The sequence below is a fragment of the Pelophylax lessonae genome, assembly GCF_965119305.1.
Source record: "Pelophylax lessonae genome assembly, chromosome: 8".
Lineage (NCBI taxonomy): Eukaryota > Metazoa > Chordata > Amphibia > Anura > Ranidae > Pelophylax > Pelophylax lessonae.
Window position 1 is genome coordinate 96,152,464 of NC_138775.1, and position 27,571 is coordinate 96,180,034.

Here is a 27,571-nt window from a genome sequence, read left to right on the forward strand (position 1 = left end):
GTGTGTACAGGATTGTGTGTATGGAGGTTTTAGTTTTTGTTTTCCCAAATTAGATGAATTTGTTTCTTTTTTTAAATGTAACTAACTATGTAACTATGTTGTACAAATGTCAGAAACAGTTGGCTAAATTAAATTTCCCCATATTTTTGTAATAGATTAATTCATGTATTGTCAGCGCCACCTAGTGTACAAAATGAAAAATAGCTTCATGAAAAACCCTAAAACGCATATATACCAAATTCTAGCAACTTCACGGCATTGATGATATAGGAATAAAGTACCCGTTGAACAAATAGAAATGGTGCATTTTTCTTTAGGCAATATGTTAATTTTATTGACATCATTTGTGGTTCTTCATTATACCTTTTATGTGTTTCAGGAGGTGACACATTTGAGTATTTTAAACAAAAGAGAATCCTATAGTTTTCTATCGTGATATATCTTGGCTAAATCATCATAAACCACTTTGTGTTTGCCTTCCTTATGGAAACATTGCTTTACAGCATTTAAAATGAGGCCCAGTCTTCGATCAAGGGCAAAAAGATGAGGCTCTGACAGGATGGGCGAGATAGGGTCTGCAGACAGCGACTCACGCATGACATCGCTCAATAGATAAGGATCAGTACCAAGGAGTTCAAGCCTCTGCAAAGTTGACTTCTTGATCCTATTTTGAAAGAAACATTATGTTACAACCTTCATATGTATCTATGCATATGTATCTTTTCAGTAACTCTTTACAGATTGAATTGTCTTCTATCAGCTTTGTTTTATCACAGTAAACAAACTGTATTGCTTTAAAGCAGAACTCTGGCATATTTTTTTTATTTAATCAAAATTTATTAAAGTTTTTCAAACATTACAGGCATACATGAAAACATAAAATCCAACATGGATACGAGCCAGACAATGCAATACTGTCAGAAAATTAGGAGGTAAAGGTGAAACCGACCTAGACATACCATGCGTATGACCTGTAGGGGGGGGGGGTGAGAGCGGGGAGGTGGGGATGTAGAGGTAGGAGAGGAGGGAAAAAATATGCAAAGGTAGTAACAGGGGGGGGGGGGGGGATGGTAAGAGTTGAGCGGGGTGGGAAAAAGGGGAGAAGAGGAAAGGAAAAGGGAGGGGTGTATAAGAAGGGGGGGGCACGTCATTTGTAATATGATGAAAAGCAACAACAAAACATACAATAAATAACAGGAATGCTGTGACCAAGAGAAGGTCAAATTGAACAATGAGTCGAGGCGATGCCCTAAAGAAAATAACCTGAGATTGGGCCTAAGCCCAGATGTACCACGAGTACAATTATGTGGAGAATAAGCACCAGAGTCGAGGTCTGTCGTTGGAAGTCAATTAATAGTGCACTACATTATGTTGCAAAGGTAATGGAAGGATCGTTGGACCCAGGAGGGTCAGTAATCAAGGATTGAGCGTTGCACTAGTCCCGTAACAAGGAAGTACCAGGGTCTCCGAGGTAGGAATTTGCAGGTTCGCTAGGAGGGGTCACTGCAGAATGGACCAGGGAAATGGCCGTGGACCAGGGCAGAGGGCCCAGGTGGAGAGGACCTCCCCACTGGCTTAGCAAAGAACTTTGGCATATTAAAAAACAGAAGGAGGTCCAGTGCTGGATGTTTGGAGAGTACAGTCCTGAAGAAATAGAGTATTTGTTTGCTTGCTGGCCTACTTAATTATTACTTTTGCAAACTAAAGTTCTAATTTTAATGCAGTTGAGAAAAGAAGGTTGGGGACCTGGTAATACTCTCTGGCATGATTGAGTAAATATTAAGAGTACCTGATCAGAATTAAAAATTCTTTGACAAGTAAAATATGCATTGGGAAGGGCTTGCATTGAGAAATCATAATGGTTGGGGATGAGACAAGCACTGAATCAGCAAGTTTGCAATGTGGTTTGGCACCCAGCAACACGTACGTTTGATCCCTTAGTGCAAAGTGGACACTACAAGATGATAATGTGATTCCAATGTTTTATTTACCTGATGGGTTTTAGAAAAGTATTTATTGCTATGAGTTTTCCCTCACCTTTGTATCTCTTTTACTGTGACTGATGTAGAGCCTGTGAAGGTAAGAGTGATCTCAGAGCTGCCTGTAAAGTTTTTGAGTGTTATGTGCAGTGGTAATTTCATCAACAAAAATATTTTCCTCTATTAAATTAACACTGCTAAAATGGATTTTAGTCGACTAAAATAGGACTAGAACTAAAGCAATTTAGATGACTAAAATATGACTAAAACTAAAATGGCATTTTAGTCAATAGACTATGACTAAAACTAAATCAAAATTTGATGTCAAAATTAACACTGCACTACTAGTAGTAGGCATCTACTAAGCTGCTGAAAGAAAAAAAAAAAAAAGGCTTTTCTTCTTTATTTTTCTTAAAGTGGAAGTCCATCCTAACACTAAAATCCCTACATCTACAGACATCGATGATCTAACACTAACCTATCTAGCCCTGTAAAGAAGCTATTAAAATGTCTGGGAAGTTGTGTCACCCATAGAGTTACTACGGGGCTTACCTTGTCGGCTGCCTCCTCTGCACCTGCCTCCAGCGAAACCACCACTGACATTTCAGTGTGGGACCGAGTGGCTTCAGAAAATGTGTGTTTACTGATTTCTTCTTTACAGGGCTAGATAGGTTTGTGATAGATTGTGGATGTCCATAGATGTAGCAACTTTAGTGTTAGGTTAGAATTAATATTTATGGTTGATAATATACACTGCTCAAAAAAAAAAAATTAAAGGAACACTTTTTAATTAACCACGTAAGCCCCGGAGGATTTGGCTGCTCAAAGACCAGGGGGTATTTTGCGATTCGGCACTGTGTGACTTTAACGGACAATTGCACAGTTGTGCGACGATGTACCCCAATGAAATTGATGTCCTTTTTTCCCCACAAACTGAGCTTTCTTTTGGTGGTATTTGATCACCTGTGCGATTTTTACTTTTTGCGCTATAAACAAAAACAGTGACAATTTTGAAAAAATAACAAAATTTTTCAAATTTTTTTATATGAAATTCCCCCCAAAAAATGTAAAAATCAACATTTTTTAACATTTTAGGCCAATTTGTTTTCTGCTACATATGTTTGGTAAAAAAAATCACAATAAGTGTATTTTGATTGGTTTGCGCAAAAGTTATTGCGTTTACTAAGGGAAAGATTTTTGTCATTTTTATAGTTTTTTTTAACGAGTAATGGCGGCGATCTGCGATTTTTTTTCGGGCTTGCGACATTGCGGCGGACAGATCGGACCCTTGACACTTTTGGGGGTACCAGTGACATTACTACAGTAATCAGTGCTATACATATGCACTGTTACTGTAAAAATGACACTGGCAGGGAAGGGGTTAACTTTATTGGAGATGCAGGGGTTAAATGTATCCCTAGGGGCGTGTTTCTTACTGTAAAGGGGTGTGGCTTTTCATGTAACCACAGAGACATACTATCCTACATAGCAGGATCTTATGATCTCTGCAGTTACACCAGGGAAAATGACAGGCAGTTTGTTTACATCAGCCGCCTTCCTTTCTCCTTCTGCAGCGGATGATCGCGAGTGACCGTCGGACATCAGAGCCGCCGGTCACACGCGCGGGGATGTGCAGGAACGAGCAGGGGCGGGAGCGCGCCTCCGGCGGCGCGCCTCCGGCGGCGCGCGCTCGCCCGCTATTGGTTTGCGGGCGAGTGACGTATATATACCTCACTTTGCCCAGGAGGGGCTGACCGTCACAGTAAATGTACTTGCGGCGGTCGGCAAGTGGTTAATCAGAGGATAGCATCGTCAATTAAAATGGGATATTGATCTGGTCAGTTAAGTAGCAGATAAGGTCGTTAATCAGTTTCAGCTACTTTGGTGTTAATGAAATTAACAACAGGTGCACTAGATGGGCAACAATGAGATCACCTCCAAAACATGGATGGTTTTACAGGTGAAGGCCACTGACATCTTTTTTCCCTACTTATCTTTTCTGGCTGTTTTTCACTAGTTTTGCATTTAGCTAGGATAAGTGTCACTACTGGTACTATGAGGCGATACCTGGACCCTATAGAGGTTGCACAAGCAGTTCAACTCCTCCAGGATGGCAAATCAATACGTGCCATTGCTAGAAGGTTTTCTGTGTCTCCCAGCACTCAAGAGCATGGAGGAGATTCCAGGAGACAGGCAGTTACTCTAGGAGAGCTGGACAGGGCAGTAGAAGGTCCTTAACTCATCAGCAGGACCAATATCTTCTTCTTTGTGCAAGGAGGAACAGAGTGAGCACTGCCAGAGCCCTACAAAATGACCACCAATATAAGGAGACATTCTTCTCACTGACCACCAATGTAAGGAGACATTCTTCAACCCATTCCCTCAAGGAAAGTTTCAATTTCTTCCAGCTTGCTACTTTGGCATTGGCATTCAACAACCTGCTTTCCCATTTCGATGACCATAGTCACCAGGACCAAATTTGATGCCCAACACTTTAATTTCCTGCTCGGGCTCTGGGAAGGCATCAGGAAGTTTGCAGCTTTAACCCTCCTCACACATCCAGAAAACTTCACTCTTTTCATGATTGATTTTAGAGCCAGAAGCCTCCGTGTACTGCTCTATCACAGAGACCACCTCCTGCGCCTCCTCCATCCCAGAGATAATAACAGACACATCATTGGCATAGGTCATGACCTTCAAAAGCGGCACACCAGCAATGCCCAAAGGCAGCCCGCACAACGATCCACCCTCTAACCTGCTTATGAAGGGGTAGATTGCGAATACATATAGCAGGGGGCTCAAAGGACACCCCTGGTGCACACCAGAGCCAACCTCAAAAGGCCCAACCATTAACAAGTGCGAAGCTCTTAGCCCCTTTATATAATGTTTTCAGCCAATCTATAAACCTCCCCTGCAGGCCTTATCTACCAAGTAGCAAATACAGGTACTCATGATTGACTCGATCAAAAGCCTTTGCCTGATCCAATGGCAGCAAGTACTTTCTCCATCCAGCAACCCTGCATCGCTCCAAAGCCTCCCGGACAGCTAAAACTGCTGAAAAGGTACTTCTGCTTTGGACCGAGCAGTGCCTGCTACTGACGACAAACATCAAAAAAGAGTCTTCGCCAAGATCTTTCTATCAACATTGAGAAGACTGATGGGGCGCCAGTTCGCAATTATTGAGGGGTCTTTACCTTTTGACAGAAGAATTACAGCGGATTGCCTCATGGAGGGAAGGAGAGAACCCTCTTCTAAACAGCTGTTATAAACCTCCGCTAAAAAGTGAGCCAGAATGGACTTAAAACACTTGTAAAATTAGGCTTTCAATCCATCTGGCCCAGGCGATTTTTTGGTAGCCAGCTTTTCTATAGCACGAACTACCTCATCCGCTGAAATTGGTTCTGTCAAATCCATCAAAGGCAAAGTACCATTTCCCAATCCTGGAGAAGAATCCAGAAAGCTTTCCATCCTGTCCCGACTAAGGTTCTTTCTTCCCATAAGGTCTGCGTAATATGACCAGAAGATCTCCAGGATCCCTGATCTGGACTTCACCAGGGGACTCGTACTATCCCACAGACCTATGACTGTCTTAACTGCTATGCCTTTATTACAGTTCTGGTAAGGATCAGACGAGTGATATTTCCCATAATCTCTCTCCATAACCAAAGAGGCATGCCGGTCGTATTGACACTTCCTAAGAAGAAGCTTTACCTCAGAGATCTCCCCTGGATCTCCTCCATACGAGACAAGACGATCAAGCTTCCTCCGCAAATGATGGTAAGCAATATACATACCAAGCTGCTTCTTCTTACTTATGGCCTTGAAAAGTCCAATCGTCCTTTGTTTCACAAGCTCCCACCACTCAGAATAGAAACCTGTGCCTGAAAAAAATCCTCAAAGGATTGTCTTACCTCTACATCCTTCAGGAGAGCCAGACTCAGGGACCACATCACCAGGGGAAACAGAATCTGACACAACAGACACAGGAGGGGCAACAACAGTTTTCTCCCTAACTTCAGCTGCTTCTTTATCAAGCCTCTGCAGCTCAGTCTCCAATCCTGGCAAGTTATGCAGTGCCTCTGGGCACTGGCTATATGGATGACCCAGCTGCTGGCACAAATTGCACCGAATCTGGGTGCATTCTCTGGCCAAAATGCCTAAATCCTGGCACAGTGAGCACTTCTTGAGGGTGCAGGATGATGCAAAGTGGCCTTTATCACCACATTTATTGCACACCTTAGGCTGACCTTGGTAGAAAATGGTCAGCATATCCCTTCCCAGAAAGGCTGAGCAGGGAAGGCGCCCACTGACCACCAATGTAAGGAGCATTCCTCCCACTGACCTCCAATGTAAGGAGCATTCCTCCCACTGACCACCAATGTAAGGAGACATTCTTCCCACTGACCACCAATGTAAGGGACATTCTTCCCACTGACCACCAATGTAAGGAGACATTCTTCCCACTGACCACCAATGTAAGGAGACATTCTTCCCACTGACCACCAATGTAAGGAGACATTCTTCCCACTGACCACCAATGTAAGGAGACGTTCTTCCCACTGACCACCAATGTAAGGATCATTCCTCCCACTGACCTCCAATGTAAGGAGCATTCCTCCCACTGACCACCAATGTAAGGAGCATTCCTCCCACTGACCACCAATGTAAGAAACATTCTTCCCACTGACCACCAATGTAAGGAACATTCTTCCCACTGATCACCAATGTAAGGAACATTCTTCCCACTGATCACCAATGTAACGAGCATTAATCCCACTGACCACCAATGTAAGGAGCATTGTTCCCGCCAAAGTATTCAGATGTCAGTATTATGGGAAAAGCTCTCAGTGTACAGATATAAATGTTTTATATATAGGGAATATCACTCACTAAGTGCTATTTCCTATATATAACACTGATCTCTGTAAATTGAGTGCTAGTACCTATAACACTGACATCTGTACTACAATAAATGCTATTGCTTATATATAACATTGATATGTGTACATTGAGTGGCACTTAGTGTACAGATATCAGTGTGCACTCAGTGTACTAGGGAATAGCACCTGGTAGATGGGCACTGGACAAGAAGGAACACTCATTTAGCCTGGCTGGTAATTATAGACACAAACTAAACTGCTGTAATTACACTAAACTGTGTGAGCAGGGCAGGCATCAGAAATTGAGGCCCCTTAAACAGCTTTAGGCCTGGGCACCCCCGGGTCTGACCCCCACATTCCCCAGGGCCTGCCCACTGGCCATTCCCTCAAATCCGCCCACTGGTCAGAGGTGTACACAACATTTGTAGTTTGGGGGTAATAAAACGCCATATTTGACCCCCCCCCCCAACCGCACCCTCTTTAACTGCAGTGCCCAGGAGCGTACACATGTCGCAGCTACAGTAGGAATTATACACAGTCACACTGGTGTAGCTCCTGCCATGTGTTACCCATTCAAGTGAATGGGGCCACTCTGCAAACCTGGCCACTGCAGTTAAAGGGGGTGTGGTTGGGGGTGGTAAAAACAGGGCTAAACTATGGATTGTTACCATCCCCAAACTGCAAATGTAAGCAAGTCCTTACTGTCCTGAGCTCCCTATCATAGTTACTTTTTAGAGGACCCCTAGGGTGAGGACAGAGAGAGACAGAGACCCTGGAGGACAGAGGGATGCCATGGGTGGGGGACAGAGGGACGCCGTGGGAGGAGGGCAGAGAGACATCGTGGGAGGAGGGCAGAAGGACGCTGAGGGTGGAGGGCAGAGGGACGCCATGGGAAGAGGGCAGAGGGACGCTGTGGGTGGAGGGCAGAGGGAAGCCGTGGGTGGAGGGCAGAGGGACGCCGTGGGAGGAGGACAGAGAGGGATGTGACATTATTTGATATGAGGGAGAGGGGGTAAGAGGATATGTATTGGGAGGTGCTTTGGGAGGGGAGAGGATCCCCCTCCCCCCCACTAGCAGAAGTCCTATCTCCTCCCAAAGCACCCCCCAATCACTCCACCATGTGTGCTACTTGCCCCCCCCCCCCCACACTGTTTCCCTAAACTATACACAGAGGAGAGAGAGAGAGAGACCCAGTCCCAGGATCCTACTCTCCACTGAGCACTCCACTGTAGTAGAACACCGGAGCCAACAACCGGGACTTACGCAATCCAGCTTGGAGCGCATTGCCGGCACAGGAGCTGAAGTGACATCAATCCAGGTGCACAGAGCAGGGTGTGGGCATGGTTACACATTGTGGAGCATGCATGATCCTTCCTCAGGTTATAACACACTACAGAGCAAGCCGCTTTATTTACATACAGAGGAAAACCAACAGTGTGGCTGAACCAATAGACGCTTTAACATTTAAAGGGGCAGCACATTAAACATAACTGCTAAACTGTAACATGTTATAACTGCAATATGACAATCAATGCTAATGTCATATTGCAGTTTAGAAGTTTTGTTCAATGCGCGGCCCTTTTAAATGTCATAGTGTCTATTGGTTCAGCCGCAGCTGGATTGCTGGATTGTATACTGTTAAATACAGTATATCTTTATTATAAGTGTATAAGCCACACATAGAGTGAATAGTCATATGGTCGCATTTATGACAACAGGCAGAGTCTCGCCATGGCAAACAGTAAACTTACTTGAAAAAAATCTTACTTGAAAACAATTGAGAACCACTATGGTAAAACTTCATTAAGGGGCTAAGGGAAAGTAGAGGCATAGAGGGGATAAGGGGGGTGAGGGGGAGGAAATAGGAAGGGAGAGGGAACACTGCATGGACTGGAAGGAGAGGGAGGGAGAGAGAGAGAAAGAGAGAGAGAGACAGAGAGAGAGAGACAGAGACAGAGAGAGAGAGACAGAGACAGAGACAGAGAGAGAGAGAGAGAGAGAGAGAGAGAGAGAGAGAGAGAGAGAGGTTACTCACCCAAAGCTGCATTTTCTCTCTGCTCGGTCCTGCACTGAGGTCTCCTGCTGTCTCAGTGAGGCAGTTTCACTGCCACGGCCGCACACTGAAGATGAAGGGAGGAGGTGGGTGGAGCCAGTAATAGGCGTTCAGGAGGACAAGAAAGATCCTCCTCTGCATGCTGGGTCCTCTCCTCCGCCTGCTTTCATCCTCGGGACGTCACTGGCTGCTAGATGCCGAGCGGCTAGCTATCCTAGCAACCAATCTACTGCACACCAAAGCGGCGGGCGGACGAGAGAAACAGGTCATGGGGGGCGGCCAGCAGGTACATTAAACTGAACTGCTGCTGCTGCGACAGCGGCCTGGGGGGATCGTATCTACACCATGCAGAAAGACGGCCCTGCTGGGCCCCCCCCTGACCCCGGGCCCAAATGGTCAGTCCGCCCCTGGGCACCAGTTCACAAAAAAGATATCAGGGAATTGGAGAAAGTGCAGAGAAGGGCAAACAAATCAATAAGAGGCATGGATGGCCTCAGCGAAGAGGAAAGATTAGCAGAACTGAATATATTGAATGTAAAGTAGAGTTCAACCCACATTTTGCTTTTTGCAACCCCGCATTCGTAATCACTGAACAATTTCTCACTGGACACTTTTTTTCAGGTAATCTATGAACCTAATTTAGAAGGTGAGTGTTCCCCTTCCGCTGTACCTTGCCAATTCCAGAAGTCAATGGGCTCCCAACACCATTCATACGCCGCGCTTTTTACAAGATCGGGAGGTGCATGCTGGGTAGCCAGCAGCACCATATCCCAGAAGAAACAGTGTGTGGGCTTCAGATGCCCACACTGAAAGATGGGAGCACATTCGCTGGGGAGAGCAGGGTACGTTTATTAAAAAAAAAGAATGATAAAACATCCATTTATTACTCATACGTATACAGTATGACTAGTTGCGACCATTACATTGGTGTTTAAAAAAAAAAAAAAGAAGCTGGAACTCCGCTTTAAGGGGGATATGATGACCATGTATAAATACATAAGTGGCCCATAGTGAACTTGGTGAAGAGTTTTTTGCTTTAAGGTCATCACAAAGGACAAGGGGGAAAAAATATTTAACCCCTGCATGTGAAAAGAACTGTGAAAATGTGAAACAGGCTCACGTGCCTTCCTCTGGATCATTTTGGGTACATGATTCTGTTCATAGAGGTTTGTGCAGTGGCGGCCGGTCTATTTAGGGCGCAGGGGCGCCGGATGCATGGAGTTCAATGGGATTTTTTTTTTATTTGGCATCAGCTGATTAGAGCCAGAAGCTCTAATAGGGTGATGCAAAGGATGGAGTCAGGGCGCAGAGCAGTGCGTCCCGAACCCACCCATTGTGTGACAATAGCGAATTTTCATTCGCTATTGTCACACCGATCCTCCTCCTGGCCAATCAGGAAGCGCGTCCGATACGCGCTTCCTGATTGGCCGCAGGCAAACCCCTTGCCATTGGCCGAGGAGGAGGCGAGAGCGGAAGGAGACGCGCAGCCGGTCACCAGGAGTCTGGACTCAGAAGAAGCCGCCCGCCGCTGCTGCTGGAAGGACTCGTGGAGCCGCCCGCCGCTGCTGCTCCAGGTAGGTAAGGGGGCACGCACGCTGATATCTGCATTGGGGGCACGCACGCTGATCTCTGCATTGGGGGCATGTATGCTGGTCACTACATTGGGGGCACGCATGCTGATCTCTGCATTGGGGGCATGTACTCTGCATTGGGGGCATGTACTCTGCATTGGGGGCATGTATGCTGGTCACTACATTGGGGGCACGCACGCTGATCTCTGCATTGAGGGCATGTACTCTGCATTGGGGGCATCTACTCTGCATTGGGGGCATGTACTCTGCATTGGGGGCATGTATGCTGGTCACTACATTGGGGGCATGTATGCTGGTCACTGCATTGGGGGCACACACGCTGATCTCTGCATTGGGGGCATGTATGCTGGTCACTACATTGGGGGCATGCACGCTGATCTCTGCATTGGGGGCATGTACGCTGGTCAATGCATTGGGGGCATGTATGCTGATCTCTGCATAGGGGCAATGGTATGCTGGTCACTGCATTGAAGGCGGCATGTATGCTGGTCTCTGCATTGGGGGCATGTACGCTGATCTCTGCATTGAAGGGGGCATGTACGCTGGTCACTGCATTGAAGGGGGCATGTACACTGGTCACTGCATTGAAAGGGGGCACGCTGGTCACTCTGCATTGAAAGGGGGCACGATGGTCTCTCTGCATTGAAAGGGGGCACACTATACCTTAATTACTGAAGGCCCCTTTCACACTTTTGCGACCTCAAAGTCACGCAATTTTTTTACAGCGTTTTTTGCCGCAAAGCAATGCCTATTACATTTTTGTGTTTGCGCCCCCCCAAAAATTTTGAGCACCAGCCGCCACTGGGTTTGTGTTTGTTTATTCGGGTTATTTATTTATTCTACTGGTTTAACTAGATAGATGGACCTGTGTCTTTTTTAACCTGACTAACCTCAGCAGTAAATACAAAGAAACACAGTCTTGCTTACTTCAGCAAATCCATCAGTCCATATTGTAGGCATTTGCTCATCCTGAGCAAACTCACAGTTTGGTAGGTGACACCTCCATGTGTTGTCATAGAGAGAACAACAATCTGTGTGCTCATCCTCCACAGAATCGTTAATAGTCCTTTGCACAGTTCCTTCCTTTGAAGCTTTTCAGCCCTTCTATAAAAAGTCAGGTATCCTAGCAGAAAGTTTTGTGTACCAAGGCAGCTAGGTATTGGACCAACCCAATCTCTGAATTTCAGTTACAAGAGAGAAATTTTGCAATCAGCCTCTTTAGGGAAGACTGACCTATTTTCCTCACCAGAGTCCACTACCACCCTAATCCACATTTGGGGCAACAGATTACTCCCATCCACTACCTTGTCTGTCATTTTGGCCAAGACTTTGTCATCACCCCCCCCCCCCAACTCCCCACTTTTCTTTTTCCCTAGGAGACAGTGTGTTCTTGGGAGGGCTTCTGTGTTAACAAGAGGTTTCTGAGCTCTGTAGCACATCCATTTGAGTGGTGGGTGATCTGTAACCAGGCAGATTTCCTTCCCCAGAATGAGTACTTTAGAGACTCCAAGGAACACTTAATCACCAGGTACTTCCCTCCAACTATACTATAATTCTTTTACATAGGTTTCAGTTTTTGGCTTAGGTAAACTACAGGGTGTTCCTCCCTGTTTAGAACCTGCAATAGGATTGCACCTAAGCCCACACTCAAGGCATCTGTCTAAATTACAAATTATCTTTTGAATTTAGGAGCCACTAAAACCTGTTCTTTACATGATGTGGCTGTTAGTGGCTGAAAGGCACTTTCTGCTTCAGGGTGCCATGTAACCATTGTGGACACTTTGCTGTTGGCTAGGTCCACCAAGGGGGGCACAATGGCAAAATTATGGAAAATTTCCCATAGCAACCAAGAATAGTTCACATCTGTATTTTGGTCACTCTTTAAAGGCTCCTTGCTAGTTTGTGGTTTAGTAATATGCTTGCCAATGTCATACCTCAAATACTGGCCTTTCTCTATGTCAATAACACATTTTTTGGGGTTCTCTGTCAACTCCACCTCCCTTATGGCATTCAAGACAAAATTATCACATTGTCTAGTCTGGGAGTAAGCTTGTCATGCATATCAACAATAACATGTGTTTACCCTGCCAGAGGACACCCTTTAAACACCATTACCCTTCTGGCAATTTGGTGGACTCTCCATCTGGGTCTCAGTATCAGATGATGTACTAGTCTGATGGTCAGATACCTTCAAGGCCAGACTGAAGTATGCTCACTGGGCACCTCCAGAGATAAAAGGTGCCGGGATACCTGCCCATTATTCCTTGGGCCACCGTATCTGGTCTGTATTCAAGAGAAAGGCCTTACCTTTGTTTTGTGAAGTCAGCTTCTGTAGGAAATGGCTAGCCTGTACATCTCCAACATATCTAGGGGTACATTAGTTGTTGCATGAGGGCAGCATACTCCTCCAGCTGTGCTTCTAGGGTCCAGTTTTGTCTCTCTAGTAAAAGAGCTATGCAATGATTGTCCTCCTCTCTTACCTTCTGTTGTGCTTTTATCTGGGCTGTTATGTGTTGGTGAAATTCCTCTGAGGTCTGCAGCAGTGCCTTGGTAGCCTCCTGCAAAGCAGCCATAGTCTGAACAAGGCTTTAATGACATCCTTTCATGACAGCAGCAGCAGTTCACAGCAAAGCACATGCCTGTCTGTAACTTTAGGTTCAAACATCCCTTTGTAAAACTCCTGCCCATTTTGAAGCACCAAATGTGAAAGGAGACACTCTCAGGGGGTAGCTCCATGGCAGGAAGGCTCCATGGCACCATTAGTAAAAATATCAGTCCACACGGTGGACTTTTGTTCTGTCTGAGCCAGGTACGGTATCTAGGCTGATGGACTTCTGGACCAGCCTGACCTAATCTCCTCACCAGCCTCACTTGGAGCCCACAATCACCTCAATTCACATGGTGGTTAAAAAGTATCTCTCATCCACTTCCTTCCCTCTAAACTCTCACAGCAGCCATGAGCCCTGTTTTCTGTCTCCCGGGAACACACACCCACTCAGTCCACATAGGTCTTGACCATTGTCCTTACAGCTCTGAGATATGTGGGTGGTTTTGTCCTTGCTGTCCAAGCAGGGGTCAGTCCAATTCGATCCTTGCCCTGTTGCTAGGGGAGGGTATAGTGCCAAGCTGCAGCAGCAACTAATCCTAGTCCTCTGTCCAGCCTCTTCTGTCTGTGCTCCCAGGGAAGGAAGCAACGATCTGCAGGTTGAGGAATTGCTCTGCCGGATCCCTTAAAGGGGCCACTGGTGGGCACTACACTTATCATTTAGGGCAAATTGACATGGTTTGCCTTCTAGCCTTCTAACTAACCTGCCACCTACTGATATTTATCTTCACTGCACTCCCTAGCCCTGCTGTACCTCTACCAGAGCTGCAGTTCTATTAAGAGCACATACCCTATCCATTCATTGAAATGCCTATGCAACCTCACGTTATTAAAATGATTATCACATTGTTTGATACACATGATATATATTGGCTTCATATTTCACAACATTACTGAACAGCCATGTATGTGCAACCTTACAATGGAGTATATTTTTTAAGTTGTAAAAACCAATAATGTTGTAACATGTGAAACAGAAATGCCCATGCAGCTTGTATAAAGGTTAAACTACCAAAAAGTCATTGAAAGGCTGTCAATACATAGATCAAAAATCGTCCGGTCCCTGCTGAATCAGCCGAATTTCGATCTATATATAGGCACTGTGTTTATACAGAAGTCTATCTACTGACTTCTATATAACCACTCTATCAGATTTTTCCCACTTGGATCACTGAGAGGGTGAGCCAGCTGCTGCTCAGGCATCTGGGTGAATCTTGATCTCAAAGTCGGGATCCCTTCAGTGCCTGAACCAGCTGTCATGTACCTAGGTGGTCTTGAAATGGGAGGTTCCTGCCTGCAGCCTTGTCTGTTGTGCCACAGGGAAGCTCTGGAGTCTTTGCAATGATTTTCCAGCCTGATGCATTGCTTTGGACTCACTAGCCCAACCTGCTGCCTGCTGTGAACAATGTACAGATTAACCAGCCCATAAATAGCAGCACTTCCTGTTACTCAGCGCCATTTTGTGTGGACTATCTCCCTGGGTGTGCTGTATGCTCTGTGACTCTGACTATTGTGTATGAACTTTTGCCTGAATTCTTGACTCCTCTCCAGCCTGCCGATTCCGTACTTCACCGCCAGATTGTGTACGACCTCTGACCTCTTGTGCACTGCCTGCCTGACCACTCTCTGGATTTCGTTTGTATACCGCTTTGCCCGATCTGTTGCCGGCCCGACCTCCTTGACTACATCTTCGCCTGAATCCTCAGCACTCAAGATCCACTTGGGACTCTACCTCACAGGTACCTGACATAAAAATCGGGCCACAATGACAGTGGACCCTGCTGAGATTGTGAAGGCGCTTACGCATCAGGGACAATTGATTGGAGCTCTTGACCAGCATCTTTCTTCTCTGGACGCTAAGCTAGATGAACTTTGTGCTATGCTAAAGTCTTGTTTGCCTGGCTCCTCTGTATCTGTCCAGACTCCTGCTCCGATCCAACCCACCTCTTCTGTGCCACTTAAACTTCCCTTACCTGAAAAGTTTGGTGGTGATGCTGCAGAGGTTTTTTTTAAAGGTTTGTCATTTGCACTTCCACAACAACCCTGAGGCTTTCAGTACTTCTTCTTCCAAAGTGACTTTTGTAATTTTATTGTTAAAGGGGGAAGTCCTGGCATGGGTCTCTCCTTACCTGGAATGTAATCATCCTGTGCTGCAAGATGCTGATAGATTTCTGGCTTCTCTTCAGACTGTATTTGACAAGTTAGATAGAGCTTCTGCAGCTGAGTGCTCACTTTTGGACTGTGGCACTGTATACTATTGAGTTCTGTATCCTGGCGGCTGAGAGCAAATGGGACTCAGGGGCATTACGTGCAGCTTTCCGTAAAGGTCTTGCAGATCGCATTAAGGACAAATTGGTCTATAAGGACTCCCCAGAAGATCTTGAAAAATTCATAGAGTTGTGTGTTTGTCTGGATCGCGGGTATCATGAAAGGTGGCAGGAGAGATTTAGAACTCGTAAGCTTCCCAGGCCGGTATATCGCTTGGCCCCTAAATTTCAAGCACCACCTCAGCCTGAACCTGAAATTTCTGTTGAATCCAAGTCTCCTGTGGAACCCCATGGAAGTCAGTCGTTTCCACCTCACAGAGTCAGAGAGACAAAGGTGTGAATTGGGCTTATGCTTGTACTGTGGGCTTAAAGGACATTTGCTATCTGGTTGCCCAGCACATCCAGTAACAGGCAGGATCTAACCAGTGTTGGAGGAGCTGGGTTAGACCTTACAAGTACTTCTTCCAAAGCCAAGATTACTGTACCGGCAATTTTCCACTTAGCCTCTAAACCTGTCTCCTGTGAGGCTTTTGTAGATTCGGGAGCTGCTGGTATATTCCTGGATTACACTTTTGCTAAAGAAAACAACATCCCATTTGTTCCAAAGTCTAGACCCCTGAGCATTACCACCCTGCATGGACAGCCGTTCGGAGAAGGCCTTGCAAAGTTTGAAACAATCACAATCACCCTTCAGGTAGGCGCACTCCATAAAGAGGAAATCATTCCATCTCTTATTGATTCTCCACTTCTGCCTGTTATCCTTGGCTACCCTTGGTTACAACAACACAACCCTTCCTTTGATTGGATAAAGGGAGAAATAACCTCTTGGGGGTCTTCCTGTTATTTGAACTGTTTATCTTGAGCCACAAGACTTTCTGGTTGTCTGTTGGCTTTCGCGGCCATCCTTCCTACCTTGCCTCGTGGATACCATGAATTTGCAGATGTGTTTTGCAAGAAAAAGGCAGAGGTTTTACCTCCACATCGTTTTTTTTTGACTGTGCGATTAATCCGATCCCTGAAGCACCTCTTCCCAAAGGAAGGGTCTATCCCCTGTCACTGCCTGAACAAAAGTCCATGGAGGAATATGTCAAGGACAACTTGAAAAAAGGTTTTATCCGACCCTCTTCTTCTCCAGTAGGGGCAGGTTTCTTCTTTGTCAACAAGAAGGATGGGGGTCTTTGACTATGCGTAGACTATCAAGGGTTAAATCAGATCACTGTAAAAGACTCCTACCCGTTGCCTCTTATTCAAGAATTATTTGATGTGCTTAAGGGAGCCGTTATTTTTACTAAACTTGACCTCTGAGGGGCTTATAATCTGGTTCGAATTAGAGAGGGAGACGAGTGGAAGACAGCTTTCACCACCCGCAATGGACACTATGAGTGTCTGGATATGCCATTTGGACTCTGTAACACCCCTGCTGTCTTTCAAAATTTCATGAATGACATTTTCATTACTTCAGCAACAGTTTTGTGATAATCTACCTGGATGATATTTACATTTTTTTCAAGACTTACCTAGAGCACATGTAAGGCAAGTATTACAGCGACAGAGAAAACCACCTTTATGCAAAGATTGAGAAGTGCAGTTTTCATCAAAACCATGTCTTTTCATGGATACATCATAAATAGTGTCTGTTTACAAAAGGACCCAAAGAAACTCTCTGCTGTCTTGCAATGGCCCCAACCAACCACTTTGAAGGAACTTCAAAGCAGTGGCGGCTGGTGCTCCATGGGCTGGACCACACCAGGCCGTGCACCATACCCCCCCAGGACCACAGAAGCCTGTGCACCATACCCCCTCAGGACCCCAGAAGGACCCCCCCAAGGCTCACTCACCCTGCCTGGATGTGTGCAGCAGCAGATGGTGGTAGTGGTGGCAGCGGCTTCGGCTTCTTCCCCCCTTAGTCTTCTGCATCTCCTACCTCGTCCTCCATGCCCAATGGCATGCCTTCTCCTTTCGGCCAATCGGGAAACAGGTCTCAGGACCCGCTTCATGATTGGCCAGGAGGAGGATCCATGTGACAATAGTGAATTTTCATTCCCTATTGTCCCACAACAGGGTGGGCTCAGGGCGCAGTGCTCTGCGCCCCGAGCCCACCCTTTTTTTTAGCCTATTGGAGCCTCTGGCTCTAATCTCATGGTTAAAAAAAAAAGCTGCATTCAACTCCATGCGTTCGGTGCCCCTGCATCTAGATAAGGGGGCCGGACGCATTGATGCAGGGGGGCGGTGCCCCTGCGCCCCCAATACACAAGCCGCCACTGCTCCAAAGCTTTCTAGGGTTTGCGAATTACTACAGGCGCTTCATCAAGGGCTTTGCCTCCATAGCTGCCCCCCTTACTGCTATGACTAGGAAAGGCACCAATTGCAAACTGTGGCCCTCAGAAGCAGAATCATCTTTCCAGCTTTTAAAAGGTATGTTCAGCAAGGCTCCAATTCTTCAGCATCCAAACCCTGATCTCCAGTACATAGTTGAGGGCGATGCCTCTGAGGTAGGAGCAGGTGCAGAGACAATCTAAGACCGGTAAAATTCATCCAGTGGCATTTTTTTCTAAAAAGATTTCTCCAGCGGAGATGAATTACCATATTGGGAATCGAGAACTAACGGCTATAAAACTAGCATTAACTGAATGGCGACATCTTCTGGAAGCCTTTTTCTATCCTGACTGACAATAAAAACCTGCTGTAACTTCAGACTAATAAACGTTTGAATTCATGTCAAGCTCGATGGGCTCTGTTCTTCTCCCGTTTTCATTTTGTCCTTTCTTATGTCCCTGGGCATAGGAACAAAAAGGCAGATGCTCTTTCCAGACAGTTTGTTACTTCTGAAGAAGATCAACCTACCGAGCAGCATATAATTCCACCTCACAAGATTGTTGCACAGATCTCTACAGCTTTTTTCCAGCATTTACAGGAAACCCAGAATCATATTTCTCAAGTGCTGAAGGTACCACCAGGTTGCCTGTTTGTAGCCCCCAGCCTTAGGAAACCTGTACTCCTCTGGGTACATGATGGAGTGTTACTGGTCATCCTGGTGTCAAAATCACTCTTAAGACCTTGCAGCGTCATGTTTGGTGGCCTCATATGAAGAGAGATGTTACAGACTACGTGGTTGCCTGTCCAACTTGTGCTGCTAATAAAGTGTCCCGCACATTGCCTGCTGGGCTGTTACAACCGCTTCCTGCACCTCGCCAACCTTGGACCCATTTAACTATGGACTTCATTACAGAGTTACTCAAATGCGATAACATGACTGCTATATGGGTCATCGTGGATCGCTTTTTAAAGATTTCTCATTTTGTACCACTCTCTGGATTACCTACAGCGGAAGCTCTTTGTACCCTCTTCCTTTCTCATATTGTGAAACATCATGGTATACCTACCAATATCGTCTCAGACCCCGGATCTCAGTTAATTTCCTGATTCTGGGGAGCGTTTTGTAAGAAACTGGGAGTAACGATCTCACTCTCGACCTCACATCACCCGCAAACAGATAGTCAAACCGAACGCGTGAACCAGGCCCTTGAAATCTATCTTCGGCATTAAATGAACTCGTTACACTCCAATTGGTCAGCTGCGAACAATGTACAATTTAACCAGCCCATAAACAGCACTTCCTGTTACTCAGTGCCCATTTGTGTGGACTATCTCCCTGGGTGTGCTCTATGCTTTGTGACTCTGATGATTGTGCCTGAACTTTTGCTTGAGTTCTTGACTCCTCTCCAGCCTGCTGATTCCGTACTTCACCACCAGCTTGTGTATGACCTCTGTCTGCCTGACCACTCTCTAGATTTCGTTTGTATACTGTTTTGCCCAATCTGTTGCCGGCCCAACCTCCCTGACTACATCTTCGCTTGAAACCTCAGCACTCAAGCTCAACTTCAGACTCTACCTCACAGGTACCTTACACCAGCTCTGTAATGTCAGCTGCCCACTGTTGGCTAATTCTGGGTTACAGGATTGCAGAAATAAGTGCACTCCTGTGAGCAAGAAGAGAAGTAAGGCCATACTTCTCTTTTACATGTTAACATGTGGTCACATGGGGAAAAGCATGAAGCCAATATATGTTCTGTATTACCCCTTGTGTTGGTATGAGCCATCTTGTGGCCAAAGGCCATACTATTTCACTAGGCCCCACACACAGAAGGATGACATCCTATACCCTGCCAGTGACTCCTGTCCCGGCAATAATTACATAAACATTTTGAGAGAAATAGCGCTGTACACTGATCATCCTCCACCAGCGCTTCATGACATTCATTATGGTTCTACTTATGTCCAGCCTTGAAGGCAATGAGTAGAACCACCACCCTGAGTTAGCAAGGAGTTACACATGGTCTAGGCCCTGGTCCAGTGACTAGGAGAATTCTGTTTTGAGCAGGCCCCGATTTAGGGAATCTGCCGCAAAGTAGGGTGCCCAGTGCCAGGCCACCTCCATCTACAGAATCTCATCACTGACCATCATTGCTCCAATCCCAAGCTGGCTGCTGCTTCTTCTTGACCCTCCTCCTCACTTCATAAACTAAGGGTGATTTGTAATACCTATCTGTTCCATAACCACAAGGCTTAACTTGAAGATATTACTCTTCATTCCAGTCAATTCCTTAAAGCGGTTCTTCAGGCACTTATTAAAAAATTAAAAATCAGGAGTTACAAGTATTGTAGAGTGCAAAAGGAACACAGGCGCCACTCTAAGTGCAGTAAGAAGGTTTAATGTAAAATAAATATCATACACCAATGTACTCACAAACGAGTATATGTAAGAAGCATTGAGTGTTCATTCTGGTGGTCCGTCCATCCGGTAAGGCAATTCAGGATGGCTCCAGCGGTCTCAGGTAGTCAGTAACAACCGGTGGAAGTCGGCGCTTCCTGGTATCTGGAACGCAGGGACACTCCACCGGTTGTTGTTACTGACTACCTGAGACTGCTGGAGCCATCCTGAATCACCATACCGGACGGACGGACCACCAGAATGAACACAATGCTTCTTACATATAATCGTTTGTGAGTACATTGGTGTATGATATTTATTTTACATTAAACCTTCTTACTGCACTTAGAGTGGCGCCTGTGTTCCTTTTGCAGTTTCCTTCAAGTTCCTTCTTACTTGTCATCAGAGCAGCCCTCAGTGCAAATACGGACTGAATATACAGTATATGGACTTTTATATGGACTATTTTTATTCACATATATATTTGATATTTATATCTTGCATGTAACCCCTCAGTGTGGAAACTGTTGGCCCCATATTTCTTGCGCCAGTATTTATATGTTTTTCTGTAAATATTGTAGAGGCTGAACTTTAATAATAGCACACCTACATTTTCAGGGATCCAGTGCTGTACTCAGGTTGAAGAGCAGGGAGAGAGGGGGCAAACTTTAGGTAAATTTGCCTAGGTGATTCCAACAGAAGTGGGGATTGGGTATAGAAAAAACAAAACTTCATCACTGTACACAGAATGTGTGTACCGCCCCCAGTGTCTCTGCCCTGCTGCTGGTACCTCCCCCTTCCAGTATACAGCAATTTTCAGCTTTGATTAATCAAACCTCAGATTGTGGTGTCATTAGAGAAGGTGTAGGCAGCTGCAGCGATCAAAAAAGCAATCTTAATCAGTGTTTCTAAACAACACTGATCGAGACACAGTATAGAAACATACAAAATAACACTTTTAAGGCCCCGTTCACATGCAAGCGACGCTGTGCGCCGCGACCTCGGAGCGGCCGCCACGGACTTCATAACATTGAAGTCTATGGTGGTCGCTTCCTGGTCGCCCCAAAGAAGCTCCGGACCCTTTTTCTAAGTCAGAGCGACTTGTGTCGCTCCTATTAGAACGGGTCCACAGCTTCCCTATGGGAGGCGACCTACGGCGACCTGTGAGGCGACCAGGTCGCCTCACAGGTCGCCTTAGTGTGAACGGGGGCTTATTCATTCATGTGCAGATCAAAGGCATGAACTTTGATCTACAGATGATGTCAGTGAGAGCAACCTGACAAGTAAAATAAATAAAAATAAAATGTTTATCCCCTTATTAACCCTTAGTTTACTCTAATCAGCCCTAATTAACTCCTTATTCTCCTTCTATATTTAATCACTATTTTTCTGCTGAATTTTATTTATTCGTTTCTATTTATTAACTATTAATATTTCAACTTTTTTTTTGCTTTTGTTTTGTTTGATAATATTTTTACACATTTAACATATATTTACACATTTCCCATTTAAAAAAGCGCAATATTGTAAAAACCCCTTTGAAAAAAAAACCCTGAAACTTTATTTCACTTTAAATAACTTTGCAATGCCTTGCTCGAGAATCATAATTTTAGTGAAACTTTAAACAGGGCAAATTTCACACTTAAATGTAGGTTTATTTTATCTGCAGTAGCACTATTTATTTTAAAACTAACACAGCTCAAAAAATAAAAGTGTTTTTCTTAGTTTTGTTGCATTTTATTGTCTAAAACCTGGTTCACATGGGCCGAACATCTGTAGATATCAACCAGTTCAAAAGAAACCAGCCAACATTCAGCCTGTGTCTACAGCAGCCTGTCCAAACAGAAAAATCAGCTGCTTGTAGCCATTGATTAGTGTATTCTGGCGGTGGGACAGTGACAGTGCCCCCCCAGTAGGGCACTGAGTAGGCTAGGGCATGGGCAAGGCTCTCACCTCATTATTGTCCTTTAGAGACCCAATTACTATCCTCAGTCCCCCCAATAATGTCCTCAGAAACCCCAATAATATCCTAAGCCACCCAATTACTGTCCCCAGGTCCCCCTCCCCCAATAATGTCCTCAGTGACTCAATTACTGTTCTCACTCCCCCCAATAATATCCTCAGTGACCCTATTACGGTCCTTAGGCCCCCAATAATGTCTTCATTACCCCTCAATTAATATCCTCTAAGACCCAATTACTGTCCTCAGGTCCCTATTCCTGTCCTCAGGCCCCTATTACTGTCCTCAGTCCCCCCAATAATACCCTCAGTGACCCAATTGTTGTCCTCAGTGACCCTATTACTGTTCTTAGTCCCCCCATTAATGTCCCCAGTCCCCCATTAATGTCCTTAGCCCTTTCCCTTACAGTGCTCCATTGCTGTTCTCATTTCCCCCCCAGGGCCCAATTTCTGTCCTCAGCTCCCCCCCTTACAGTGCCCCACTACTGTCCTCAGCTCCCCCTCACAGCGCCCCATTACTATCCTAAGCCCTCCCCTCACAGTGCCCTATTACTGTCCTCAGCTCCCCCCAGCTCCCCTTTACTATCTTTAGCCCCCCCAGCACACCATTACTGTCCTCAGCTCACTCCTCACAGAGCCCCATTACTGTCCTCAGCTCCCCCCGTTCCCATTACAGTTTTCAGCTCCCCCCCAGTGCCCTATTACTGTCCTCAGCTGCCCCTCCCCCCCAAATCGCCCTCTCATCGCTCCTACTCTTGTCCTACCTTACATAGTCAGTTCGGAGGGCTGGAGACACAGTAGGTCTGGACAGAGAGTGGGAGCTGAAAGCTGGTGATTGGTTGCTAGGACCACCCTGCATCCAAACAACCAATCACCAAATGTTAACTCAGGCAGCCCAGCCCTCTATCCTGAGCTGATTTTTGCCTCCTGCAGACAGCTCCCATCTGAGAGAATGACAGCGGCGCCGCAGCTTGTAAATGGCGGACTCCCTCTGGCGGGAGTCATTCGGGTGCGGTCTGCAACCCCATAGCGACGCCACGGGGGGAGTACGAAAAAGAAAAAAAAAATCATTATTGCAAGATAATATTATTAAAAGAAAGTCTTGTGTTACCTTGTTACCTTTAGTAATGACAAAGATATCGATGAATAATCAGGTCCGTGGCAGAAATGTGAAAATGGCTCTGGTCCATGGCACCCCCCATGGACCAGAGCCAACAGGTGTGAGAGGCAAAGTGGTTAAACAGTAACTCCATTCACTTTAATAAATGATGATGGTTGCAGTTCATAATGTGTAACTCCCAAACAACATTATACATTTTCTTTTTTCCCTTCTCAGTTTCATGATATCTGACTGTTGGCTGTGCTGTAATGAGTGTTGCTACCCATACCTTATTAGTAGTCAATTTTTACCGGTAGTGTCCAGAGTCCGGTTCTCAGAACCCATGATGTGTTCCTGCTAAGGGGTAGACTCTTCTGCATAGGCAACTAGATATTCACGCACGCTCTTCATTCCCATGCATACATAGGGCGTGAAATCTGGCCGGTCCTTGCCTATATCACCTCAGAAGCAGCAAATGACATAAGCAGGAAAAGGCACCTGCCACACATGGCATTAACCCTTAAGAGACTAAACATATGCTTACATTAGTAGGCCCCTGCCTACAACTATATTTTTTATTTTCCACTGGCTAGTGGCTAGTCAGGGACTGGGACTCCTAGATGGGTTGCATAATACATGTGTACTTTGTTAATTGTGCTATTGTCTGACATTGCCCGTACCAGTAGTTGAGACTATACTCACCCTGTCTGTGATAAATTTCTGTACTCTTTATTGCCTCACCCATCTTCCCTGTTAGGGCTTTTCCTTCTTAATAGAGCCCAATTTAACAGTTCATGGTGTGTCGGTATTACTCAGGTCTAGGTACAAGGAGGGCCATCAATGCAGCAGGACAGGAGTACCCAATGAATACAGGGGCTCTTCCAGCAACCATAAGTGTATGGTATTTTATTTATTACTTGATTTTGGTGAATCTATTTTCCGACCGACATCTCATTCAATTAATAAAATGTATCCTTTACAATGGTCTTTTTTGTTCGCATATATAGCATGTACAGTATTTGTGAAAAAGGTGTGTCACAATAAACCATGCTTTTTTAAACACACCCACATTTAAATATGTCAACATCCTCCTGGCTCTGCTCTCTGTGTAGATCTAAGCAAGCCTTTCTCAACATTTTTAACATGTAGGCAGCCTTGAAATAACTTTGTGGTTCCAGCCAACCCTTGTTAGCAATTGATAAATCTAAAGTTTACAGTACTTTAGTGTATTATGGTCACTGGGAATAATGCTCCTTACAGATAGCTAAAAAGATCATTGGTGTCAGTGGTTACTTATCTGAGCAGCAGGCTCAAAGAACCCCTAACAACTTCTGGAGGAACCCAAGGGTTTCGCAGAACACAGGTAATGAATGGCTAATCAAAGCACTTAATGAATAGAAATGCAAGTCCCTTAGCAGGTAACAATAGTCATGTATATGTAGTTCATCTGTGCATTTAAATCCTAGTTCAGCTTTAAAAGTGGACCTAGACTCATGCAACCTTCAACAAACAGTGTGAGACAAGTCAATTAAGGGACTTAAACTTATTTTTATCCGCTGCACTCTCTGTGAAACAGCTCTTTCTCTTTGCTCTTTTAGACTCCATCCCCTGATGACACATCAAGGCATTCTTTTCTTTTCATAAGAAGTAGGAGAGGACAGGGTACGCCCATCAAATGCTAAAAGGATAAACAGTGTGGCTAGGCTCTGTCACATGGGCAGAAGTTCTCACGAATATGAAAAAGTAAATTTTTGTACTGATTAGTTTTGTCTTGTCACATTAAAGGAGAACTAAACCCATCAATTTAACAGTTTAAAAAACAGTTACATTAAGGCCTATTTCACATCATAGTGCAGAGACGTCAGTTTTTCTGCACGCATTCTGCAAGGGCACAACAAAAACAATGGTTCTCTATGTGCCCTGTTCACACCATAACGTGTGGATTTATCTGCACAGAAATCTGCCATTTGTATGCAGTTTTTTGCGCAGAAAAAAAAACTGGCATGACATCAACACTGAAAAACTGAAAACTGACGTGAAACTGATGTTTCTGCAAGTGAAATCTGCATGGTTTTCCCTCCAGTTACCATCAGTTTTCATGCACGTAGGGTGTGAATGAGCCCTTAAAGTGCCCTCACCCAACTCATATTGATGCCATGAATCAGTTTTCTACTGTAACTGGATGCTAAGGAGCAGCACAGGACCAACATGCAGTCCCAACACATCAACACCAACCCTGCGCATTATGGAGTTCAGTTCTTATGCTCCGGGTCCATTTTTTTTGTCTATTGCTCACACGTTAATGCGCAAAATACGACACATTAAAGTATGTGGACCTCAAGAGACTGAAGGTGGAAGGATTACATGAGAATATTCCACCAGAGAAGTTCCCAACTATGTAGAAAAACAAATTTAATGGTGTATAATATGTATATATGCTACAAAGTAAAAGGAAAACATTACAGCCTTGCATACTTACTACAGTAAAACCTTGGTTTGATAGTAACTTGGCTTGAGAGCTTTTGCAAGACAAGCAACATTTTTAAACAAATTTTGACTTGATAAACAAGCGATGTCTTCAGTGGCGGCTGGTGAATGAAAATTTGGGGGGCGTCAAAACCAACAAGCCCCCAGCGGGATGGCCTGCTGGCAAGCAAATCTACCTCCTCCCCCCTCTCCCCTCCCGGGACGGAAGGCTGGCTGCCCAGCCGAACAGCCAGCATCCTTACCTGCTCCTTCCTCAAGCGGTGGTGAGTCTCCTCCGGACGTACGACTCCTCCCTCTTCCTGGCCAATGGCCAGTAAAATCGCTTCTCTTTTCAGCCAATCAGGAAAGGGGCCTCACGACCCACTTCCTGATTTGCTCGGAGGAAAATCAGTGGGATAATAGCGAATATTCATTCGCTATTGTCATACAACTGGGTGGGCTCAGGGCGCAGTGCTCTGCGCCCCGAGTCCACCCTTTTTTGAAGCCTCTTAGAGCCTCTGGCTCTAATCACATGCTTAAAAAAAAATCCCCTAATAGAATCCAGGGGGCCGGATGCATGGATGGGGGGCAGCGCCCCTGCGCCCCAATGGACGGGCCGCCACTGGATGTCTTCATATACAAGTAGTGTCATGTCACAACTGAGTATAAAAGAGAAGAGAGGCGCCTCTAAGTGTGGCAATATGGTTACATTTAATGAAGGTGAAAAATTTAGCAACTCAAATGGTTAATGATTACAACAGGCAAAGCTAAGTATGCAGACATCCAGGGTAAAGATGTCCACATGGACTGTCCTCTGCACCGCCATCAACATCATCCCTTCCAAGCTGCGCTCCACGAACGCTTTTAAGCCTCACTTTCAGATCGCTCTATTGCAGGGTAGTCTTCCCGGTCATGATTGCAGACTGACAGCGGTGAGAGCCGGGGGTGCGGATGACGGTCTATGTGGACAGCTTTACCCCGGATGCCTGCATACTTAGATGTGCCTCTTTTAATCATCGACCATGTGAGTTTCTAAATGTTGTACCTTCATTAAATGTAACCATATTGCTGGATTTTGCTTCTAATTCCCCTGTGGAGGCTGCCATTAGCAGATGGACATTTTTTGGTTACACAACCTATCACATTGCTATAATCTTTTTATATGGACTTTAAACTGAAAGATTTATGAATGAATGGTTGTGGAACAAATCATCTGAGTTTCTATTATTTCTTGAGGGGAAATTCGCTTTGACATAAGTGCTTTGGATTACAAACATGTTTCTGGCTCGCAAAAGTCGCAATCCATGGTTTAACTGTATTTATAAAACTGTTAAAAAAGAACTGTAAAGTAAACATTTTAGTTTACATGTATAAGAAGTTAGATATTGGTAAAAAAAAAAAAAAACTGTTAAAGTAATTATTGTGTAGAAATGCAGTGTTCGACAAAGACAAAGAGGCTTAGGCAATAATAAGTATGTGAAAGATAAAACGACATGTAATTAGAGACCAAGCAGAAACAAGAACTCTTTCATATTGCAAATACAATGATCCTTAACCAAAACCACAATGTAATTAACAAGTGAACTTTTCAAATAGATGTCATAATGTACGTAGGCATTTTTCACACATAAAAGCGAGAGCTTTGACCCAATGAAACTTTGCTTCTTTTATCTATCATTTCTGCTGTTATTAGCTCTACGTAATAAAACTGATAAAATCGTTGAACAAGGTGGCTGATATATTATGTCCAACTGTAGAATGGAGATTTGCTTTGCATAACTGAAAATCAGTTTCCTGGAATGTTACCAAAACTATCAAATCTCTGTACATATTATATATTATATATTATAATTTAAAACCAAGCTTCATTCACATCTACTGACCTGCAGCACTGCTGAAGAGGAGCCAGGATGGAAAGGTCATCATATGAATGACGTCCAAACCTACAAATTAAAATATG

General features: G+C 45.0%; 1 protein-coding gene across 2 annotated transcripts in view; it reads right to left on the reverse strand.

Annotated features, from left to right (window-relative positions):
• Positions 1-377: 377 nt before the first annotated feature.
• Positions 378-27,571, reverse strand: part of LOC309562062 (extracellular serine/threonine protein kinase FAM20C-like) — a 126,356-nt gene continuing 99,162 nt past the window's right edge. For both annotated transcript variants that reach the window (XM_082266176.1, XM_082266177.1), the window contains 2 exons: positions 27,495-27,554; positions 378-664 (listed from right to left, as the gene is read on the reverse strand). In XM_082266176.1, coding sequence (XP_082122302.1) covers positions 418-664; positions 27,495-27,554 — 307 coding nt within the window. In that variant the 3' untranslated portion in view covers positions 378-417. The remainder of the gene's footprint in view (positions 665-27,494; positions 27,555-27,571) is intronic.